The 22,322-nt window shown below is 37.1% G+C and overlaps 1 protein-coding gene across 3 annotated transcripts in view; it reads right to left on the bottom strand.

The window, feature by feature from the left end:
* NPHP1 (nephrocystin 1) overlaps positions 1-22,322 on the bottom strand; it is a 64,718-nt gene extending 42,396 nt beyond the window's left edge. For all 3 annotated transcript variants that reach the window (XM_004435796.3, XM_014791622.2, XM_087426125.1), the window contains exons 1-6: positions 22,247-22,322; positions 19,596-19,669; positions 13,493-13,553; positions 12,278-12,402; positions 5,216-5,447; positions 4,800-4,901 (exon numbers count right to left, since the gene is read on the bottom strand). In XM_004435796.3, coding sequence (XP_004435853.1) covers positions 4,800-4,901; positions 5,216-5,447; positions 12,278-12,402; positions 13,493-13,553; positions 19,596-19,669; positions 22,247-22,315 — 663 coding nt within the window. In that variant the 5' untranslated portion in view covers positions 22,316-22,322. The remainder of the gene's footprint in view (positions 1-4,799; positions 4,902-5,215; positions 5,448-12,277; positions 12,403-13,492; positions 13,554-19,595; positions 19,670-22,246) is intronic.

The following is a 22,322-nucleotide window of genomic DNA, read 5'->3' as shown; positions in this document are numbered from 1 at the left end:
ATAAGGACAGAGGTAGAGAGTAAGTTTAATCAAAATGAATTCCAGATGCAATTTATCCAAATCAAAAAAAAGAAGTAAAGATAGAAATAAAAGAACTACAAAAGCGTTAGAAGAAAATAATCTTGGGGCCGGCCCAGTGGCTTAGCAGTTAAGTGTGCGCGCTCCCCTACTGGCGGCCCGGGGTTCGGATCCCGGGAGCGCACCGACGCACCGCTTTTCCCGCCATGCTGAGGTCGCATCCCACATACAGCAACTAGAAGGATGTGCAGCTATGACATACAACTATCTACTGGGGCTTTGGGGAAAAAAAGGAGGAGGATTGGCAATAGATGTTAGCTTAGAGCCAGCCTTCCTCAGCAAAAAGAGGAGGATTAGCACGGATGTTAGCTCAGGGCTGATCTTCCTTACAAAAAAAAAAAAAAATTGCCTAGTGAAAAAAAAAAAGAAAAGAATCTTGAGATAGGGAAGCCCTTTCCAATTATGATACCAAAACCAAAAATTCTAAATGGAAACATTGACAGACTTAGCTACATAAAAATAAACATGGCTGAAAGTCAACAAAGAAAATATCTGTCACAAGTTTCTAAGAGTTAATATCCTTATTATTAAAATATTATAAAAACTCTTATAAATCAATAAGATTTTTAAAAATTCCTTTGAAAAATGGTCAAAAGAATGGAAAAGGCAATTTACAAAGAAGAAATAGAAATGGTCACAGAGCATATGATATGATGCTCAACCTCATTAGTCGTACAATGAATGCAAATAAAGACAATAATGAGCCTTTTTTTGCCTATCACATTGGCAAAAAGATTGATGACAGCCATTACTGGCAAATGTCTGGGGATACAAGTACTCGCAGATGCTGGGGATGGGAGGATAGATAGACATTAACTTTTCCAGAAGGCAAAATGGAAAATTAAATCCAAATATAAAGGTGTAAACCCTTTGAACTAGCAATGAGCATCTAGGAATTTATCTACGGGAACAATCAGACAAGTCTACACAGATGTCTATGCAGACCGATCACCACACAGGGCACTGGCTGTCTACCACCTAACCTCCACCTCTTCTTTTCTAACAGAACCCCTGATTTTAGCAGGGAGCCAGCTAAAAGAACATATTTTCCAAGCCCTCCTGCCAGCTAGGTGCTGTCAGGAAACTAACTTCTGGTCAAGGAGATATAATTGGAAGTTTTTGTGTAACTTCCAGGAAACCTTAAAAAGATAGCAGCTCATGCCTTTTGACCTCTTGTTCCTTTCCTCTCTTGCTGCTTGGAAGTGTTAAAAGATCTAGCAGCCAACTTAAAGAGATGACCCTAGGAAGAGCTGCCTCATGCTGACTACAGAGTAAAATATTAGATGGGGTCTTACCGTCCTTTGACTGTCTACCTCCACACTTCTTCCATGCACCACAGAAATATGCTCCCACCTTATTTAAGCCACTATTTTGGGGATCTTTGTAACGCATAGTGGAAGCTAATCATAGCATCTTTGCAACAATCTATAGTTATTACAGGTTGAAGACAACCTAAATGTCCATCTACATGAAAATTGGAATACTATGCTACCACTGAAAAAGATGATCTGGACCTGAACTGTGAAATACAGCAGCCACTTGTCACGTGTGGCTACTGGCTCTTAAAATGTGACTAGTCCAAACTGAGATATGCTATTTTAAGTGTAAAATACACACTGGAATTTGAAAACTTAGTATGAAAAAAAGAAAGTATTTTTTAACATTGATTATATATTGAAATGATAATATTTTTGATCTATTGGATAACACAAAATATATTGTCAAAAATAATGTCATGTGTTTCTTTTTACTTTTTTTAAATGCGCATGGTATAATGAAAAATGTACCGCTGGTCTTTATTCCCAGTTCTTGGCAAGAGTTCCTATACCTCTCAGAATTTCCTGAGTGACAGGAGTGTCTTTCACTATTCATAAAGAGCCCCTTTCAACCACACTTGAGTTTATGCTCATGAGGTGATGGGGATTGGAGGGGGAGGGTGCTGGTTGCCAGAGGAACCAATCAGGTGATTAGAGGGTTGGAACTTTCAGTGCACCTCCCTGCTCATCTTCAGGGAGGGGAAAGGAGCTGGAGGTTGAACCCAATCACCAATGGAAGATCCAGCTTTCATTCCCTCCATCTCCCAATACCTTGCCCTATGCACCTCTTCCATTTGGCTGTTCCTGGATTGTATCTTTTATAATAAATTGGTAAACACAAGTAAGGTGTCTTCCTGAGTTCTGTGAGTCTCTCTAGCAAATTATCAAACCTGAGGAGGGGTGCGGGTACCTCTGAATTTATAGCCTGTCACTCAGAAGTACAGGGTGGCCCATGGGACTTGTGACTGGCATCTGAAGTAGGGCAGTCTTGCGAGACTGAGCCATTAATTTGTGGGGTCTGCACTAACTCCAGGGGTTAGTGTCAGAATTGAATTGAATTGTTGGAACTTGGTTGGTTTCAGAGAACTGGTGTGGAAAAACACCATGCATTTGGTGTCAGAGAAAAACCACATGGTGTTAGAAGTGGTGTCAGAAAAAAAAGACATGTCAGTGTGGTTACTAGAAAATTTAAAATTACATTTGTGGTTTGTATTATATTTCAATCAAAGTTCCAACAACATTTTTCACAGAAATAGAACAAAGAATCCTAAAATTTATATTGAACAACAAAAGACCCCAAATAGCTAAAGGAATCCTGAGGAAAAAGAACAAAGCTAGAGGTATCACACTCCCTGATTTCAAAATATACTACAAAGCTATAGTAACCAAAACAGCGTGGTACTGGCACAAAAACAGACACACAGATCAATGGAATAGAATCGAAAGCCCAGAAATAAACCCACACATCTATGGACAGCTAATCTTTGACAAAGGAGCCAAGAAGATACAATGGGGAAAACAGAGTCTCTTCAACAAATGGTGTTGGGAAAACTGGATAGCCACATGCAAAAAAATGAAAGTAGACCCTTACCTTACACCATACACAAAAATTAACTCCAAATGGATTAAAGACTTGAATGTAAGACCTGAAACTATGAAACTTCTAGAAGAAAACATAGGCAGTACGCTCTTCCACATCGGTCTTAGCAACATCTTTTCAAACACCACATCTGACCGGGCAAGAGAAACAATAGAAAAAATAAACAAATGGGACTACATCAAACTAAAAAGCTTCTGCACAGCAAAGGAAACCATCAACAAAACGAAAAGACAACCTAACAATTGGGAGAAGATATTTGCAAACCATACATCTGATAAGGGCTTAATCTCCAAAATATATAAAGAACTCATGCATCTCAACAACAAAAAAACTACCAACCCAATTAAAAAATGGGCAAAAGACCTCAACAGACACTTCTCCAAAGAAGATATACAGATGACCAACAGACACATGAAAAGATGTTCAAAATCACTAACTATCAGGGAAATGCAAATCAAAACTACAATGAGATATCACCTCACGCCCGTCAGAATGGCTATAATTAACAAGACAGGAAACAACATGTGTTGGAGAGGATGTGGAGAAAAGGGAACTCTCATACACTGCTGGTGGGAGTACAAACTGGTGCAGCCACTATGGAAAACAGTATGGAGATTCCTCAAAAAATCAAGGATAGAACTACCATATGATCCAGCTATTCCACTGTTGGGTATTTATCCAAAGAACTTGAAAACACCAATTTGCAAAGGTACATGCACCCCTGTGTTCATTGCAGCATTATTCACAATAGCCAAGACTTGGAAGCAACCTAAGTGCCCATCAAGGGACGAATGGATAAAGAAGATGTGGTATATATACACAATGGAATACTACTCAGCCATAAGAAACGATGAAATCCAGCCATTTGTGACAACATGGATGGACATTGAGGGTATAATGCAAAGTGAAATAAGTCAGAGGGAGAAGGTCAAATACCGTATGATTTCCTTCATTAAGTAGTAGATAATAACAACAATAAACAAACACATAGGGACAGAGATTGGATTGGTGGTTACCAGAGGGGAAGGGGGGAGGGAGGAGGGTGAAAGGGATAATTCGGTACATGTGTGTGGTGATGGGTTGTAATTAGTATTTTGGTGGTGAACATGATGTAGTCCATGCAGAAATAGAAGTACAATGATGTACACCTGAAATTTTTACAATGTTATAAACCAATGTTACTGCAATAAACAAAAAATTTAAAAAAAATAAATAAAAAATAAAAGTGATTCAAATATAAAAAATAAATAAATGTAAATGTTACAAATGTTTTAAAAGAAAAAAAAGACATGTCAGTGTGGTTACTAGAAAATTTAAAATTACATTTGTGGTTTGTACTATATTTCAACTGGACAGCACTGATCCAGACAGATATCTAGACTAGCACAGAAAATGGCCATGCTATATTACAAAAAATGAAAAAAATAGGCTACAAACATGCATCTATAGTATGTTCACATCTTAGTAAGGGATCATATATTTGTAGAAGTTAACACAAAGTTCATTGTGGTTATGTTTTACAACAAACAATAAATGCCTATTAATTTTTGTGATCAGCATTAATCCACAAATCATCTTCATTGTGAGATAACGTACAAGGGCTTGCCTGCACACGAGTCCTTCACAGGTCCCCAGGACACAACACATAGTATTTTTCTCATGCCCTGACTCTCTCTAAAATTAAAGCAAATTCTATATTTCCAGTCATTCACTAGTCAATTGATCAAAGAATATAGATTAATGTTTTATTAAAAATGAAAAAAGTTTTGAAGGAGAAAAAGCAAAGGAAAACGACAAAGACTAACCTCCAAGTAGGTTCTGGGAATGAGACCTGTGTTTCCTTTGGCATTCTTAGCTATCCACCAACCATCAGGTTTTTCTTCAATTATAAGGAGAATTTCCCCTTTCTTAAAACATAACAAAGTAAAAATTTTTTAATTAAACTTTACCCCTAAGTTAGGAATTATCAGCATTAAAACTATTTTCAAAAACAGAGAAGCATTTATTCTTTTACCATTTTACTACCAGGTAACTTTGATAACAGAATTTCACATGACTACTGCCTGTAAATCATAATTATGACTGACTTTATTTAAACACATTGAGTCTGAAAAAACTTAATGTCAGGAATATGTAATACAGGTACACAAGCAGAGATTTCTTATTCTGTTAGGAATGAAAATTTACCCTTAGGTTAGGTTCCAGTCTTGTTTCTACCTACTTTAAATGTAAGATCTCCAACTTGCTGAGCAGTAAAATCTCCAATAGCAATGTATTCTTTACTTGTCGCCTGTCCGTGGGATTCATTTTCCTGTTTCTCTTCCTCTTCCTCTTCTGTCTCTTCTTCCTCCTCACCACTTTCTTCACTTTCCTCACTTTCTTCGTCATCGTCGTCGTCTTCATCTTCTTCAGCAGAATTGTCATCTTCCTCTCTTTCAGTAAGTGCCCCAATTCTGCAAAAAATAGTTTTATGATGAGGACCACTTGAAATAACATACAAGAACAGACCAAGTATAACTTCTATATACAGAAGAACTGGGCCATATTTGGAACTGGCAGACTAAAGAAATAAGGGGAAAGTACAACTAATAGTTTCTACCATCTAGCTAAGAATATGTGACTTGAGGGACTGAGAGTGGTGAAGGAGTTAATGTATCTGAGGAATGTATGTGATGTGAAAGAGCACGCACAGGACTTGAGGCCAAGAGACTGGTATTTAAGTCTTGGATTCATCCAGTCAGCAAATGCTGCTCGAGCACTATTACATAATGGTTAGAGTATGGGAACTGAGTTTTAATTCTGGCTCTATCTCCTCCCTGTTGAGTAACCGTGGGTAGGTTTCTTTTAAGCTCTCATTTCTCAATGGTAAAGTGGAGATAATAATAGAACCTGCCTCATAAGGTTGACCTGAGGATTAGATGAGTTATAAACTTGCAAAGTGTTTAGAACAGTGCCTGCCCACAGCAACCTTTTAATAAAAATCAGCTATGATGATGATGTTGTATGTCAGACACAGTGGATCCAAAGGCAAACCAGACACAATTCTCTGTCCTCAAGGAGCTCACAAGAAGACAATAGGTACTACAGTAGTAGATCTAGTTCAATAGGCACTACAGTAGAGGTATACACAGGATACCACCAAGAAAACACACAAGAGGGACACCTAACCTAGACTGCATGGGTGGAGGGGATCAGGAAAGGCTTAGAACTAGGTCTTGAGGGATGAGTTGGAATTAATCAGGTAAAAAGGAAGTAGAAAGGAAGGGAAGGGAGTGGAGAAAAGGAGGCTCAAGATCAGGGAGCTTCAAGTAGCTCATGAATGGTAGGACAAGCCTTGGAGAAACAGAAATGAGTAAGAGATAAGGCTGGAAAGAGGTGAGCACAATGCAGCCCATGTGAGCTTTACCTCTAAGGCAGTCCCTAAAAATGAAGCAAAGGAAGAGCATAATCTGATCTGCACTTTAGAAAGATGACTAGGCTACAGTGTGGGGAACAGACTGGAACAAGGGCCAAAGGCAGAGACAGCTGTTACAAGCGAGACACGACAGCAGTATGAACTAAGAACACAGCATTGGGATGAAGAGAAAGATGCTTTGGAAAGATATTTAAGAGGCAAAACGGAAGGTGAGGGAAGAGAGAGGAGCTAGAATAATCCTAGCTTGGATAAGTCACTAAATCTGAGTTGATTCATTCAACATTCAGCATAGTCATCCAACGTTTACTGAGCACCTACTGTGTGACAGACACTTAGTGCTTGGGATATATGAATGAACAAAACAGATCGTCGCTCTCCTAAAGCTTCTATCAGAGAAGCTTATCTTTAGAATGGGGATAATAATACTTATGCAAATGGACATTACTTACTATAAAACTAGCCAAATATAAGATATACTCTGGAAAAAAAGAGGAGTATTGGGTTCACTTTGTTTAAAATAGTTGTAGGATACTCTCACACCACACAGACCCAAACATAAAAAGTGACTTAACAAAAAACAATTTGTACACCACAAGAATAAAAATCTATAAAATGTGTCATATTGATTTTCAGTGTGCTCCTTTCCTTTTTCAGGAGATACTTCACACATATTTTATATGGGTCAATATTTCTAAAATGCTGCCAAGGGTAACAGGAACTTGACGTGATTATTTATGGTTGTCCTTCTTCATTACGTTAATATAATGAATTTCAATTATTAACTTTTGAATGTTAAACTAACTTTGCATTCTGGAATAAATCCCATTTAATCATGATGCTTTGTCATTTTGATATGCCCCTGGACTCTATTTGCTAACATTTTATACTGGGTTTGTGCATTTGTTCACGAGGGCCTTGTTTTTCTTATAATATTGTCAGGTTTTGATCTCAAAGTTATCTAACGTTCATAAAATAATTTGGGAAATGTTTCTTTTTCTACTCTCCAGAAAGATTTTGTAATACCGTTATTATTTCTTTCTTAAATGTTTGCAATAATTCATCAGTGAAGCCACCTGAGTTTATTCTGTGGGAAGGTTTTTAATTATAGATTCAACTTCTTTAGTAGATATTTTAGTAGGACTAATAAGATTTTCTATTCATCTTGTGTCAGTCTGGGTACATTTTATTTTTCAAGGAATTTATTTTATCTAAATTTTCAAATTTATTGGCATAAACTTGTTCATAATATCTTCATTGTGTCCTTTTAATTTCTGTAGGATCTGTAGTGATTACAGTTTTTATTCCTGGTTTTCCATTGTTTTTTTCCTTCTCTTTCTCTTTTCTTGATCAGCATGGCTAGGAATTTATCCATTTAATTAATTTTTCCAAAGAACCAACTTATGGCTTTATTGATTTTATCTCCTGTGTGTCTGTTTATTATTCTCTGTTTTCTGATCCTATTTTTATTATTTCCTTCCTTCTACTTTCCTTGGGTTTAAGTTGCTGTTCTTTCTCTGGCTTCTTAAGTTGGAAATTTTAATCGTTGATTTTCAACTTTTCTTCTTTTCTAAACTATGCACTTAAAGCTATAAATTTCCCTCTCAGCACTGCTTTAGCTGCAGCCCACAAGTTGTATTTTATCATCATTCAAAATATGTTTAAATTTCTATTGTAATATTTTCTTTGACCCTTAAGTTATATAGAAGTTTGCAACTTAATCTGCAAATGTTTTGAGCATTTTAGTTATTTTTCTGTCATTGAAGTTTTTTTAATTGAGATATAATAGATTTATAACATTGTATTAGTTTTAGGCTGTCATTGAGTTTTAATGTAATTCCAAGTCATCAAAGACTACACTACATGATTTCAATCCTTTGAAATTTGTTGACAATTACTTTATGGTCCAATATGGTTCATTTTGATTAATGTTATATGTGCACTTTGAAAAAAGGTGTATTACCTAGTTGAATGCAGTGTTCTGTAAATACATATGTAATTAGGTAAAGGTGGTTAAGCTCTCCTTCAGTTCTGGCAACTTTTGCTTTATATATTTTGAAGCTATGTTATTAGGTGTATACATATTAGGATGATTTCTTCCTATTGAATTGATCCTTCCATTACCATGAAATGTCTTTATCTATTAAATTACTTTTAACCTTAAAGTCTACTTTACCTGATATTAATATAACTGCATCACCTTTGTCTTGGTTAGGGTTCACATAAAATATCTTTTTTTAGACTTTTACTTTCAACATATCTGTGATTTTATATTAAAGTGTATCTCTTCAAAACAGTATATATTTGGGTTTTTTAAAAATCCATCTGACAATCTCTTTCTTTTAATTGGAGTGTTATTCCATTTAGATTTAATCCACATGGCTGCATTCAAACCATGTTACTATTTAGTTTCTATTTGCCTTCTCTGTTTTTTTGTTCCTTCTTTCTTGTCTTTTTCAGGCTAACTGAGTCATTTTTAGTATGCCATCTTATTTTTTATGTTTTTTTTAGCTACTTCCTCTTATTTTGTTAGTAATTGTTCCAGATATTACAATATGCATCCCTAACTTATCATAGTCTAACCTAAACTAATATTACATTTCACCAAAATTAAAAGAACTTTAAGATAATATCATTCCATTTACCCTCCCTGCCCTTTTAACAATTGCTGTGCCATTGTTGTCACATATTTTACTTCTACATATAGGTGATCCTCATTATTTGCAAATTTTGTATTTGCAAATTCATCTACTTTGTCTATTTACTGCCATGTTCTTTGCATTTCTGTGCTTTTTGTTGGTGCTTTTGCCATTTAAAATGGCCCCCAAATATACTGCTGAAATGCTGTGTAGTGTTCTTATGCACAAGAAGACCGTGATGTGCCTAATGGAGAAAATTAGTGTTAGATAAGATTTGTTCAGGCATGAGTTATAGTGCTGTTGGCTGTGAGTTCAATGTTAATGAATCAATAATATGTATTAAATAAGGTATCTTTAAACAGAAACACACATAAAACAAGGATATGTATTACCCAGTTGACGAAAAAGTTGTGACCAGAGCCTCACAGGAACCTAAATCTGTATTTCCTCTAGAAGCAACAGTTTAGTATTCACTAATTCAATGTTTGCAGCAACTTTATGGAACATAAGTACTGCAAATAATGAGAATTGACTGTATATTATAAATCTCCAAATATGTCTTTTGCTTTACAATCAAGTGTCTTTTAAAGGCATTTAGAAAAGAAAAAATAGGCTTTTATATTAACCCATATGCCAGTGCTCTTCATTCCCTCTTACAGATCCAAGTTTCCATGTGGGATCATTTTCTCCTAGCCTGAAAAACTTCCTTTGGCAAATTCGTCAGCTTTTGCTTCACAAATTTCCTCAGCTTTTTTTTTGGTCTGAAAATGTCTTTCTTTCACTCTAATTTCTGAAAGATACTTTTGCTGGATACAGAATTCTGGGTTGAAAGATTTTTTCTTTGAACACTTTTATTGTCTTCTGTCCTAGATTTTTTCTCATAAGATGTCAACTTTAATTCTAACTGTTGTATGCCTGTACATGTTTCCTTTTTCCCTGGCTGCTTTTAAGATTTTCTATTTATAATTGGTTTTCAGCAGTTTGACTATGATGCACCTATGTGTAGTTTTCTTTATATTTATTCTGCTTGGAGTTCTCTGGGACTCTTGGATCAGCAGATTGATACCTTTTTTAGATTTCAATTTAAATATTTATTTAAATATTTCTTGTGCTCCATTCTTTCTCTCTCCTCTCCTTCTGGGACTTCAATTACAAGTATTTTATAACTTTTGATCATGTCCCAACTCTCTTACATTCTGTTCTGTTCTTTGCATTCTTGTTTTCCTTTTGTGCATGAGTTTCAAAGTTTTTTATTGCTCTGTCTTTGGGTTCACTGATCTTTTCCTCTATTGTATCCAATGTTCTGTTAACCATCCAATAATTTCTTTTTAATTTTTTTTTAATTTCATATATTGTATTTTTTAGTTTCAGAATCTCCATTTTGGTCTTTATTACCTTCCATTTCCTCTGCTTAAGATTTCTATTTATCCAATCTCTCCATCTTTTCCAAAAAATTATTTAATATATTCAAAATAGTTGTTTTATAATAAAGTTCTTATTTGCTAATTCTCACATTTGGGTCACCTGAGCTTCTACTGATTATTTTGTCTCTTTATTATAAGACACTTTCTACCTTTTTGAATCTATATAGTGAATCAGATTTAGAAAGTTCTCAGCCATTATTTTATCAGATATTATATTTTGCAGTTGTAGAATTTTCATTTGATTATTTTCTACATTTGAATTCTCTTAAAAGACTCCACCTTTTTTCCACTTCATCCATTTTTTATTCCATTTTCTTTAAAATATTAATCATATTATTTAGAAGCCCTTGTCAGCTAACTCTGCTATCTGGTTCAGACCTGGATCTGCTTTTATTGACTGTCTTATTGCTTGATTATGGATCATTTATTTTCCCCTGCTTGTTTGCATTTCTAGTAATTTTTTTTTTATTACTGGACACTGTGGATGATACACATAGAGACTTTGGATTATGTCATTTTCCTTAAAAGAGTGTTGAATTTTGTCTTGTTACACAGTTAAATTATCTTGTTCCTGTTAAGGTCTGGTTTTAGGCTTTGTTGGAGAAGATCTAGTTCAGTTTTGTCTTTATTCCAAGATCACAGTTCTTAATACTAGGGTGTTCTCCTCACTCCTAGAGCATGGGCCTTCCATGATCACCACTAAATGCCTGAAGCATTCACCAAGGTCTCTTTACTCTAGCTGGTACAAACTCCACTATTTTTCCAGGACTATGCGACCTCCAGAATCTTTTAAGCTCTCAGTCTCCCAGCAGGTGCTTTCTGCCAGGCATTCTGGAATGATGCTCTGTGTAGCCCAGGAGGTCACTCACATTTCTGGAGTTGTCTCTCTGCAACTCCCTTCTCTCTCTCCACAAGTCCCAGTGGCCTTAGCAACTCCAAAATTTGCTCTCTGCCTCTTCAGCCCAGTGAGGCTGCTGCTCCCTGTTTAGGATCAATCTTCCTGCACCATAGCCCATAAAATCCCCACAGAGAGGGTCTGGGGAATGTAGGACTCATCTCTTGTGTCTCCCTATATTAAGGATATCAGGCTTGCTTGGTTGATGTTCAATGACTTCAAACACCTGTTTTGTATATTTCGTCCAGATTTTATAGTTGTTTATGGTAGGAAGGTTAAGTCCCATACCAGCTACTTTGTCATTATCAGTACTGGAAATCAGTGGAAATTCTAGAATTCTTGTATCTTCATCCTTAAGCATTTTTCCCAGGATATAGTGTAAAAGTATGGCAACAGCATATGAAGAGTCTCAATAGTTGATTTTTTCTCTTGGCTTCTCACAAATTGGGTTTGTTTATACCATCAATTTTTCTTCCCACTTTGCAAAGGCTATTATTAACACCCAATCCAGCAGAAAAACAATGCATGCTTCTGCCTCTAATTTTTAAAGAATATTCATGAAAGGAAGAAATATGCAAGTAGACAATCCAAATAATTTTCTTTTTACATATCAACACTGATGTTAAAGGCATCATCCTTATTTTCTAACATTTGTTTATTTACTTTTCAGATCTCTGTTTTGTTTCCCCAACTAGATTATAAATTACCTGAGGGCAGAGATTGACTTCCACTTCTTTGTATGTCTCATGGGACCTAACACTTTCTACTATACACAATAAATTAATGTCGATCGATTATACTGTTACCGCCATTTGTTTATATCTATACTGTTATATGTCTTTATTCTAAGTCAAGCATTAAAACTATTGGTGACATAACATCTGAAAGAAAAAGAGGAAGAAAAGAAGCATACTCTGTTATATTTTCTCTTCTCATGGACACAGCAAGCTCCTGCAATTGGTGGGTAAGCTTATCCAAAAGACTGTGCTCCTCTTCTTTTTTCTGATTATAGTTCCCAACAGGTGCAGGTTCATCAGCCTATGAGAGAATATAAGTCTATTTCACTTAAAAATTTATTTCAGTTTCCTATTATATTTATTTTAAAAGAAAAAAACCTCCAATAAGTGCTAGAAGACAAAGTAAATATCAATATGAGACTACACTTACCTTAGAGAAATAAGATTAAAAGAAATGTACATGATTATGTTGGAATGCAAACCAAATGAAAAAATAAAATAATACGTTTTGTTTTGTTTTGTTTTCTTGCCCGGGTACTGCAGACTCTCTGTATTCAGGAAGAGATAGGTTCCAGACAGAAGACTGGCTTTGCAGTCAAAAAGACAGGTGCCAACCCCAAGTTTTGCCACTTTCCCAGGTGAGACACTGGGAAAGTTGCTTCATCTTTGGGACTCCTGTGTCTCCTCCTCTGTGAAACGGGGACAATTAGGTTTTCAAATTTAAGGTCAGCCCGCCTCCTAAATTAAAGAGTTGTGAGTCACTGGAGAAATTCAGAAGAGACGCTCAGTGGCCACTTGTCTCAGATGCAGTAAAGTAGGTTCATTACACAGGCAGGGAGATGACTCTCAGATGCCTTCCACTTCCGGCGCTCGATGAGTCTCTGACCCTGGACCCCGAGCTGAAGCTCATGCTCATGGTAAAAGAAAAAGTCCTGAGGGGACGGCCAAGAGTAAACTCCAGCTCTTCCATTCCTACAGCGTCATCGACATCCGAGCTGCCACGTGGCACCGGAAGCTTCCTTACCACTTACCCTCAGGGACAGATTACGTACTCTCTCCCCACAATGTCATTAAAGTTAAAACAACTCTACACTGTAAAACATAAAACTTACACAATGCAAAAATAAAAATAGCTCTTCCTGGATCTTCTGAGTCCTCAGTGCTGGGCAAGTTCCTCAAAGCTGAACTTTCACCAGTATTTGGAGCCCTGGCTTTTCCACTCTGAAGCACGCACGCAGTAAGCGTGCCGGGCAGGCCAGCGCTGACCACGTCAGACGTCGTCACGAGCAGAGCACAAACCCAGGAACTTACCCGCTCTAATCAACTCCCACGTGATGAAAATACTTGCATAAAAACAGATTTTTTATAATAAGATTAACTGTAATACTTACTTTGTTTAGTTTTTGAAGAGCATTTTTATTTTCATCTATTGCCTGTTTTAATTGGATACATCTAAATTTTAAAAAAGACAGGAAAAAAACATTAATTTTTCTATTGTCAGAACCAGAAAGTTATTTTATAAAGTCATACTTAAGTCTTCAAGCAGGTAAGGCAATTAGCCATTGTATGAACAATGTTAAAAAATTCCCATATAGGTACTGGTACAAAAACAGACACACAGATCAATGGAACAGAATTGAAAGCCCAGAAATAAAACCACACATATACGGACAGCTAATTTTCGACAAAAGAGCGAAGAACATACAATGGAGAAAGGAAAGTCTCTTCAATAAATGGTGCTGGGAAAACTGGACAGCCACTTGCAAAAGAACGAAAGTGGACCATCTGCTATTGCCATTCACAAAAATTAACTTAAAATGGATCAAAGACCTGAAGGTGAGACCTGAAACTATAAAACTCATAGAAGAAAATATAGGCAACACACTATTTGACATTGGTCATAAAGGAATCTTTTCGGATGCCACGTCTACTCGGACTAGGGAAACTAAAGGAAAAATAAGCAAGTGGGACTTTATCAGATTAAAGAGCTTCTACAAGACAAATGAAACCAGGATCAAAATGAATAAACAACCCACCAGCTGGGATAAAATATTTTCGAAACATATATTTCACAAGGGGTTAATCTCCATAACATATAAAGAACTCACACAACTGAACAACAAAAAAACAAACAACCCAATCAAAAAATGGGCAGAGGAAATGAACAGACACTTCTCCAAAGAAGATATACAGATGGCCAATAGGCACATGAAAAGATGTTCAACATCACTAATCATCAGGGAAATGCAAATCAAAACAACATTAAGATATCACCTCACGCCCATTAGAATGGCTATAACCACCAAGACAAAAAACAACAAATGTTGGAGAGGATGTGGAGAAACATGAACCCTCATACACAACTGGTGGGAATGCAAACTGGTGCAGCCTCTATGGAAAATGGTATGGAGATTCCTCAAAAAATTAAAAATAGAAATACCCTATGATCCAGCTATCCCACTACTGAGAATCTATCCAACAAACCTGAAATCAACAATCCAAAGAGGCTTATGCACCCCTATGTTCATTGCAGCATTAGTCACTATAGCCAAGAAGTGGAAGCAACCCAAGTGTCCCTCAACTGATGATTGGATCAAGAAGATGTGGTGTATATATACAAGAGAATACTACTCAGCCATAAAAAAAGACAAAATCGTCCCATTGGCAACAACATGGATGGACCTGGAGCATATTATGTTAAGTGAAATAAGCCAGAAAGAGAAAGACAAACACCGTATTACCTCACTCATATGTGGAATATAAACCAACACATGGACAGAGAAAACTGTATTGTGGTTACCAGGGGCAATGGGGGTAGGAGGTGGGCACAAGGGGTGAAGGGAGACATACTATGGTGATCGACAAACAAAAATGTACAACCAAAATTTCACAATGTTATAAACTATTAAGACATCAGTAAAAAATAAATAAATAAAATAAATAAAAATTCCCATGTAAGTGCTTTTCCACCCATTGGCTCGGGTGATCCTCACAGCCAAGCTCTAAGGTACACACATACGATACCCAAGTTTCAGAAAGCTTGAGTGACTCTGGGCTTCAGTTTCCTATCTCTAAAATAAGAAAAGCACTGGACTTTAAAATGCTTCTCCAGCTCTAAAATTCCATAAACCTAGGACCTAGCCAAGGATACACAACTAATAATGACGATAACAGCTACAGGTTATTGTGCATGAGCAAAATGGCCAGCATTTACAAGCATCACCTCATTTGAGCCTCACAACAGCCGTCACTCCAGCTGAAGACAGTGAGGTTCTAAAAAGTGACCACAGCCAGTCACGGTAGAGGAACACTGTGAAGGAAGAGTTTAGGATTCTCCAGCTGGCCTCTTCTCACCACGGCACACTTCCCCTTTGAACTTGGCCTGTCCATACGGGCACAGTGTTTTAGTTATTCCATAGACACCTCACATAATTTAGCTGAAGTCTTTGACACCCAAATGAGAAGTACCAAAATTACTGAAAATGGGCTACAGCTAATGATGTGAGTTTTCAGAAATCAAACGCTTTTTCAGACAATAACCTGCAAAAGTCCGTATTTTTTCTGCTGTTTGAGCCGTTTCTTTTTTCTTTGTACAGGGGCTAATGAAATAAGCAGTGAAAAAGGGGACAAAAATGCTTTCTGAAAGAGGCAGAAAAAGAGAAGCGGAAACATCAAACTGTGCTGACCCTGCTGGTCACCTACCCCAACCCCTCTGCCACCTTCCTCTATGCGGGCAGGGCGGCCTCCCACTGACACCCAAGCGCTCGGCCACCACTGCAGGGAGGACGGGCGTGTGGCCAAGCGCTGGCCAATGAAGCAGCAAAGAAACATGTTAGGCACCTCCTCCATTTCCCCCCCCCATGCAGCATGTAAAGAATCCTCCTCCTTTCTGCTTTTAGATACTGATGCTGCGGACTTGGTAACAGTGAGGGGGGCCATTCCTGACAAGCTGAGGATGACGAGGCAGAAGGACGGCAAGGGCGGGTCCTTGAGGGCATCAAGAGCACCGACCTACCCTGGGAGAACCTGCCCCCAGACTTTTCGTTGCATGAGACTGACAGCAAAGCCACTCGCTGTAACAGGTGTCCTGTTACTTGACCAAAAGAATCCCAACCGAAACTCAGACTCAGAGATTTCATGTAAGAGCCAGAGTGGAAAACTATTTTCATATACTATACAAATAAAACAAATTATTTATTATAATTATCTCCTTCCTATCTATAAAATTATTAAAATCCCCAAACTGTTCAGATATTTTAAGACTTTTGGATTAGGATAAAAACTAAGCACATATTCATCTTCACTGCTTCCTGAAACCCCCACAAAAATGATTACAACATTTTAAAAGGTAATGTACCCTGGACACAAGAGAATGAAAGAGGGACCACCTGTCAATAAGAGATTTCAACAAAGGTCTGCTGCATGGAAAAAGGATGGAACCATGTTCTTCTATAAAGAGAGGAAGTAGCCACACAAGCATAAGAGGGACATGATCTGCCAGGCAGAAAACGCCACCATTTGGGTCAGCAGGTATGAAGGACAGAAGGGTTGACCAAAGTGTGTCTAAGGCAGTGCATTATGAAGGTCTACAGATGAAAAGACACGCACAATGGCTGGGGTTTGCTTTCTATACTATGTTATGTAAATTAAATAATATCCATAACATCTAAGCTATTAAGAGGAAAATCAGCCTTAAGACAATCTCAGGTCTTTACATTATTCAGGGAAGGAGTAAAGATACCGATTAAGTTTAGATGTAGTTAAGGCCCTTTTATAATAGGTCTTTGACTTTTTAAAAAGTCTATTTTACAGAAAACCTGACAGCTTCCCTTTCTCTTACCTCATCCCTCTCTACTTACCACGAGGCCCTTCTAAAATTAATGAACGACCTGGAGAGAATCAGACCCAGGGATAAACCTGTGCTGGCACTGGGGGCTCCTCAGACTAAAGGCTAGTTCTAGGCCCCTGAGAAGCCCTGCCCGTGTACAAAGAACGGCATTCTCATTCAGAGGACAGCAGTAGTAGGAAAGAGACCTACACACAACAGCAGAAGAACCCATGACAGCTCCCTAGAATAATCAACCTAGTCTCTTATTCTTAAATAAAAGTGGATAACCCAAGGACCACCAGGCATAATAAGGAAAACCAGCAACATGGAAGATAAAATTTAAAACTAACCAAAAGTAAATAAATAAATAATCTGAGCCCAGAGGAACCAAAGACAACTCAGAGAATAGAAGAGAACTTAAAAAACAATCTCCTAGGGGCCGGCCCGGTGGCGCAAGCAGTTAAGTGCGTGCGCTCCGCTGCGGTGGCCCGGGGTTCGCCAGTTCAGATCCCGGGCATGCACCAACGCACCGCTTGTCAAGCCATGCTGTGGCGGCGTCCCATATAAAGTGGAGGAAGATGGGCACAGATGTTAGCTCAGGGCCAATCTTCCTCAGCAAAAAGAGGAGGATTCGCAGATGTTAGCACAGGGCTGATCTCCTCACACACAAAAAAAAAAAAATCGCCTAACATAAAAGTAGGAGATAATCTGAAAACATGACGCTATGAAAAAAGAACAAAGAACAAGAAAAAACACTGGTAAATTAACAATATGGCTGTTGAAATAAAACATTCCATAGAAAAGTTAAAATAAACAGTCAAGAGAATCTCCCAGGCACAAACAAAATCAAAGAAACGTAAACCGTTAAGGGGGAGATGAGAGATCTAAGCAACAGTCCAGATTAAATACCTGACTCAAAGGTGTTTCAGGAAGAAACAAACAGAAGTAAAAAATAATCTTTTAGTAAAAGAAAATCTCCCAGAACTCATGAAAGACAAGAATTTTCAAACTGAAAAGACCCACTGAGTGTTGAGCAGGACAAAAACAATACCTGAATACATCATGATGAAATTTCAAAACACTAAAGCTGGAGAGAAAAGCCCCAAACAGGTCAATTATAAGGGAATGATCATCAAACTTATCAGCATCACTGAGTGTAAAGAGGCTTCAAAGGTTTAAGTAGACATTATTTTTACTCCACATCCAGCCAATTATTAATCAAACATAAGGGCAAAATGATATTTTCAGACATGCAAATGTCAATGTGCATTTTTAAATGACTGTGAGGGGATCACTTTATACATAGAGAAGACTATTTATGGTTACTTGGGTTTAAAAATACTTATTAGTTTATTAAAATAAAATTTAAAAACCTAGATTTCCCTGGGACTTCAAATTCAGCCTATAAATCGTATTCTATTTTTAAATCTAGTAAAGCAAGTGCAATCACCTTCACTTTTTCTTTCATTGTTTGATGAATTCAACTTGAACTAAATTCCTTAAACAATCAATCTTACTAATAAATACAGTTAATTAAATTCCCTTCAACACTTTAAAATAAATTTAATTTTATTTCTTAACATTTTGAATGCCTGACTGAAGTAAAACTTTCCAAGTGATTCTAATGAATCATTTAAACTAATAGAATGAATCTCTTGTTCTTTTGAATGTTATAAACTCTTTAAATACCCACAACATACAGATTATCTTAATGATGTCCTAAACTTAATACAAAAGCATTAAAAATCTAATTTGATTTAGTTCATCATGTCTATGGAATTTTAAACTCAATTTAATTTTAAACTCTCCCATGGATTAAAAAAAATGTCAAAACAAAAAAAAACGCTTACCCACCGAGAGAACAGTTTTCCCATTTCAAGAGAGTTAAAGTCACCATCCTGCTAATAGAGATTTCTGACCAGGTCACAGATCTGGGGCTACATAGGCCAAGGGCCTACTGTAATTCTGCCTAAGCCACAGACGTTCCCTCTGAACAGTTTTCATAGTTGCTGTCACAACAGCAAGTCCATAACCTTCAGGTTTAGGTTGGTTTCTCCTAGATCCAGTTAACTATGATGTAATTCTTCCATTTAATTCAAAGGGACCAAAGCCGGAAACTCCACTGAAGACGGCAGTTAAGTTCCTTCCCTTGCTTGACTGAATTCTGCATTTCTGAGCCGTCTTAAAACATTTTTATTGTCTTCCCACTTCAATGTCTTATAGCATAGTAATGTTAGATGTACTAACTAACCACTGTGAACCTTAATTTTCTCATCTGCATTAACAAGTATCTCACGCTTATTGTAAAAATTAATTAAGAAAAAGTTTTTAGAGCATGGACCACACTGCTTGGTACATACATAGTACAAAATAAACGTAACTTGCCTCTTTTAAACATTTTTGATTCTCTATTTAATCTTATCATTTCAATATTTAGACCCAGTACATACAGATAATGGCAAGAAGTATTTTAATACGTTTTGGGAAATTTCATTCACTGTTACTTTAATATGTATCATTTCCCATTATCATTTTGTCTTTTGGGAAACTGTACTAATAAATAAAAGGAAGGAAATAGTGCCTCAAACAATTTCCAGGCTGTAAATACTGCTCATTGGAATGTAAGTACAATTCCTGGAAAGTTTAAGTAATTTAGTATGCTTTACCTTTGGTAAATATCTCGCCTTTTACTGGCTTCTAGAGCTCCTTTCAATCGACTCTCAGAAAGCAAACTATCAACCTGCAACAAATGGAGACAGTTTAAAACATCATATTGTTAAATGCCATATAACCTTAGGAAATAAAATTTTAATTCTCTTTTCCCAACATTTTATAATGAACACTTTTAAACATATAATGAAGTTGAAAGAATTTTACAGTGAACACCCGTATACCCACCACCTAGATTCTACCTTTAACATTTTACTAGACTTATGTGGTCCATCCATTCATCGATCCATCTGATTTTTTATGTACGTCAAAGTAAATCACAATCATCTGTACACTTTCGCAAAATAACGCACCATGGGTATCACTAACTCGAGTTCAATATTTTGGTGTAAAATTTACATACAATGAAATGCACAAATCTTAAGTATACATTTGCTGAGGTTTGGCAAATGCATATATCGGGGTAACCCAAACCCCTATCAGCATATAGAAAATTACCATTACCCCAGAAAGTATGTACTCTTGTGTAATCGTTTCACACCTCAGGTTTTTGAGATACTTTCATATTGCTGTGTGATTACTAGTTTATTCCTTCTTATTGCTGAGTAGTATTCATTGTAAGAATATACCAGGAATTTGCCTATCCTCATTCTTATATCTTGTTATCTTGACCTGTTTTTTCCAAACACTACATGTAACTTTGCCAATGTACCCACAAAAGAGGCACACACTTCTTTTGGGGGTTCTTTTCTATAGATGATGTGGAGAAAAAAAAGTGAATGAAAAAAAGAGAAATAGAAGTTCCATAGCTTCTTCTCTACTCTTCTATTTTGTATCTATATAACTGTTATTTACAAAATTCGCACACATCTAGTGACAGAGTCAGTCAACACAGGCATGCCCCAGATGTGCTCTTGATTACTTGTCCGATGGACATCGAGTTGGAAATCTGTCCTGTGTCCTCTGTGGGGACAGGGAAGAATCAGCTCACACTATCCAAGAGCCCTTCCCAAACTGTCAAAAGGTTCCTGAGCCAATTCTTTTCCAGGCTGAATAATCCTTATAATCATTTGTTTGTTTCATCTTTGTTTTAATAATAATTTTTGTAGTTTACTTCTGAAGCTTTTCCTGGTTCTCCCAATTGCCCAACAAATTTAAAATTAGATACGGCTAGCCAAACCTCAGCAAAAGTCAATGCCTCCTCAAGTTTTACATTTATTTCTACCAGAAGAGTATTTTTGTTGCCCCACCATAATTCCAATAGAATCACTTGAGAAATATTTATCCATCAAATCTTTTGTACTTTTTAAACAAGAGTCCAAAATTGAATAAAATATAAGCGTTCAGTAAATTTCTTGTCTGCCAAAGATTATAAAATAATTTTATTTAGTGGAAACTATACTCGGTAATAGATCAAATGAAAAACAAAAAGTAAAATTAGTAAAGAGCAATAAGAATTTCAGAAAATAAATTAACAATTCATTAATTACTAGTTTTTTCTTATTTTTTAAAGTAATATACATTCAGTATACAAAATTTTGAAAAGATCAAAAAGTATGAAAAGAAACACAGAATTACCATTTTGGCATGTTTCCGTCTATCTTTTTTCTATGTATATTATATATAGAAAAAAATTGTATTACTGTAAATACTGTATATTCAACTTTATATTCTTTTTCTAACTTAACATTTTATCACAAATATTTTCCCTAACATTAAAATCTCTTTAACAAAATTTTAATCACAGGATTATTAGCCCATCATAAGTTACTTATCCATTCCCCTATTACTGATCATTTGAGTTGTATCCAGTCTTTTCTACTATAAGTAATACTGTGACGAGCACTTTTATACATCAATCTCTGTCCCAATTTTTTTATTATTACCTACGGTAAATTCCCAAAAATGTAAGTACCCAGCCTAGGAGCATGAACATTTGCTACACCTTGTCAAACTGCTTTCCAGAAATGCTGTGCCTTATACATCGAGGCAGTGCGTGTGAGTACCTGTTTCATTACACCCTCCCCATACTGAGTATTGTGATTTTTTAAATGTTTGTGATATCTTATTTCCTTTACAATTACTTGATTATCTTTGAGGATAACATTTCTCACGTTTATGAGTTACTGGTATTTTTTCTTTAGTTCATGTCTTTTGCTCATTAGTCATATCTTAATATTTTTCTTACATATTAGGACTATTCCTTGACCCTACTTCGCTTGAGTTCATGTGAAGCAACAACCGAAGGCGGCTCAAAGGAAAGGGGGCATGGCGAGTGGAGAGATGTTGGGCGCAGAGTTGGTTGGAAACGGTCACCGTTAGAAGTTGAGATTCGAGGTGAGTGGGGTTAAGGGCTTGTTAGTGTTAGAGCTTGAGACGTCAGGGCGGGGAGGCGGGTGGGAAGAGCGCTTAGTCGATGGGCACGATTTTCCGGAGGTACAACCTGCAGCTGGGGGTTGGGTTGGGAGCGTGAGGGGCTGGAATCGGAGTTCGGTGCTGGGATGCTGCGGGGTGTTACAACTCGGGAAGGTAAGTGGGTTGGGGTAGGTTCCCGGGCTTGGGGCGCGCCCCGTTTCTCTGGCGCCCGCCGCCAGAGCCCAGGCCGCCTCGCGGTGCCCAGGTCCCCCGCGGGACAGCCGGACGGTACCTGTTGCTTCAGTTCCTGACTGCGGCGCTGCAGGGCCTGGAGGGGACGGCGCGGCCGCCTCGCCAGCATCTCCGTC

The sequence above is a fragment of the Ceratotherium simum genome, chromosome 40 (genome assembly GCF_057802395.1).
Source record: "Ceratotherium simum simum isolate JZ-2026a chromosome 40, ASM5780239v1, whole genome shotgun sequence".
Taxonomy (NCBI): Eukaryota; Metazoa; Chordata; class Mammalia; order Perissodactyla; family Rhinocerotidae; genus Ceratotherium; species Ceratotherium simum.
Note: the sequence above shows the minus strand (reverse complement) of the source record. Positions and strands in the feature narration are given on the sequence as shown.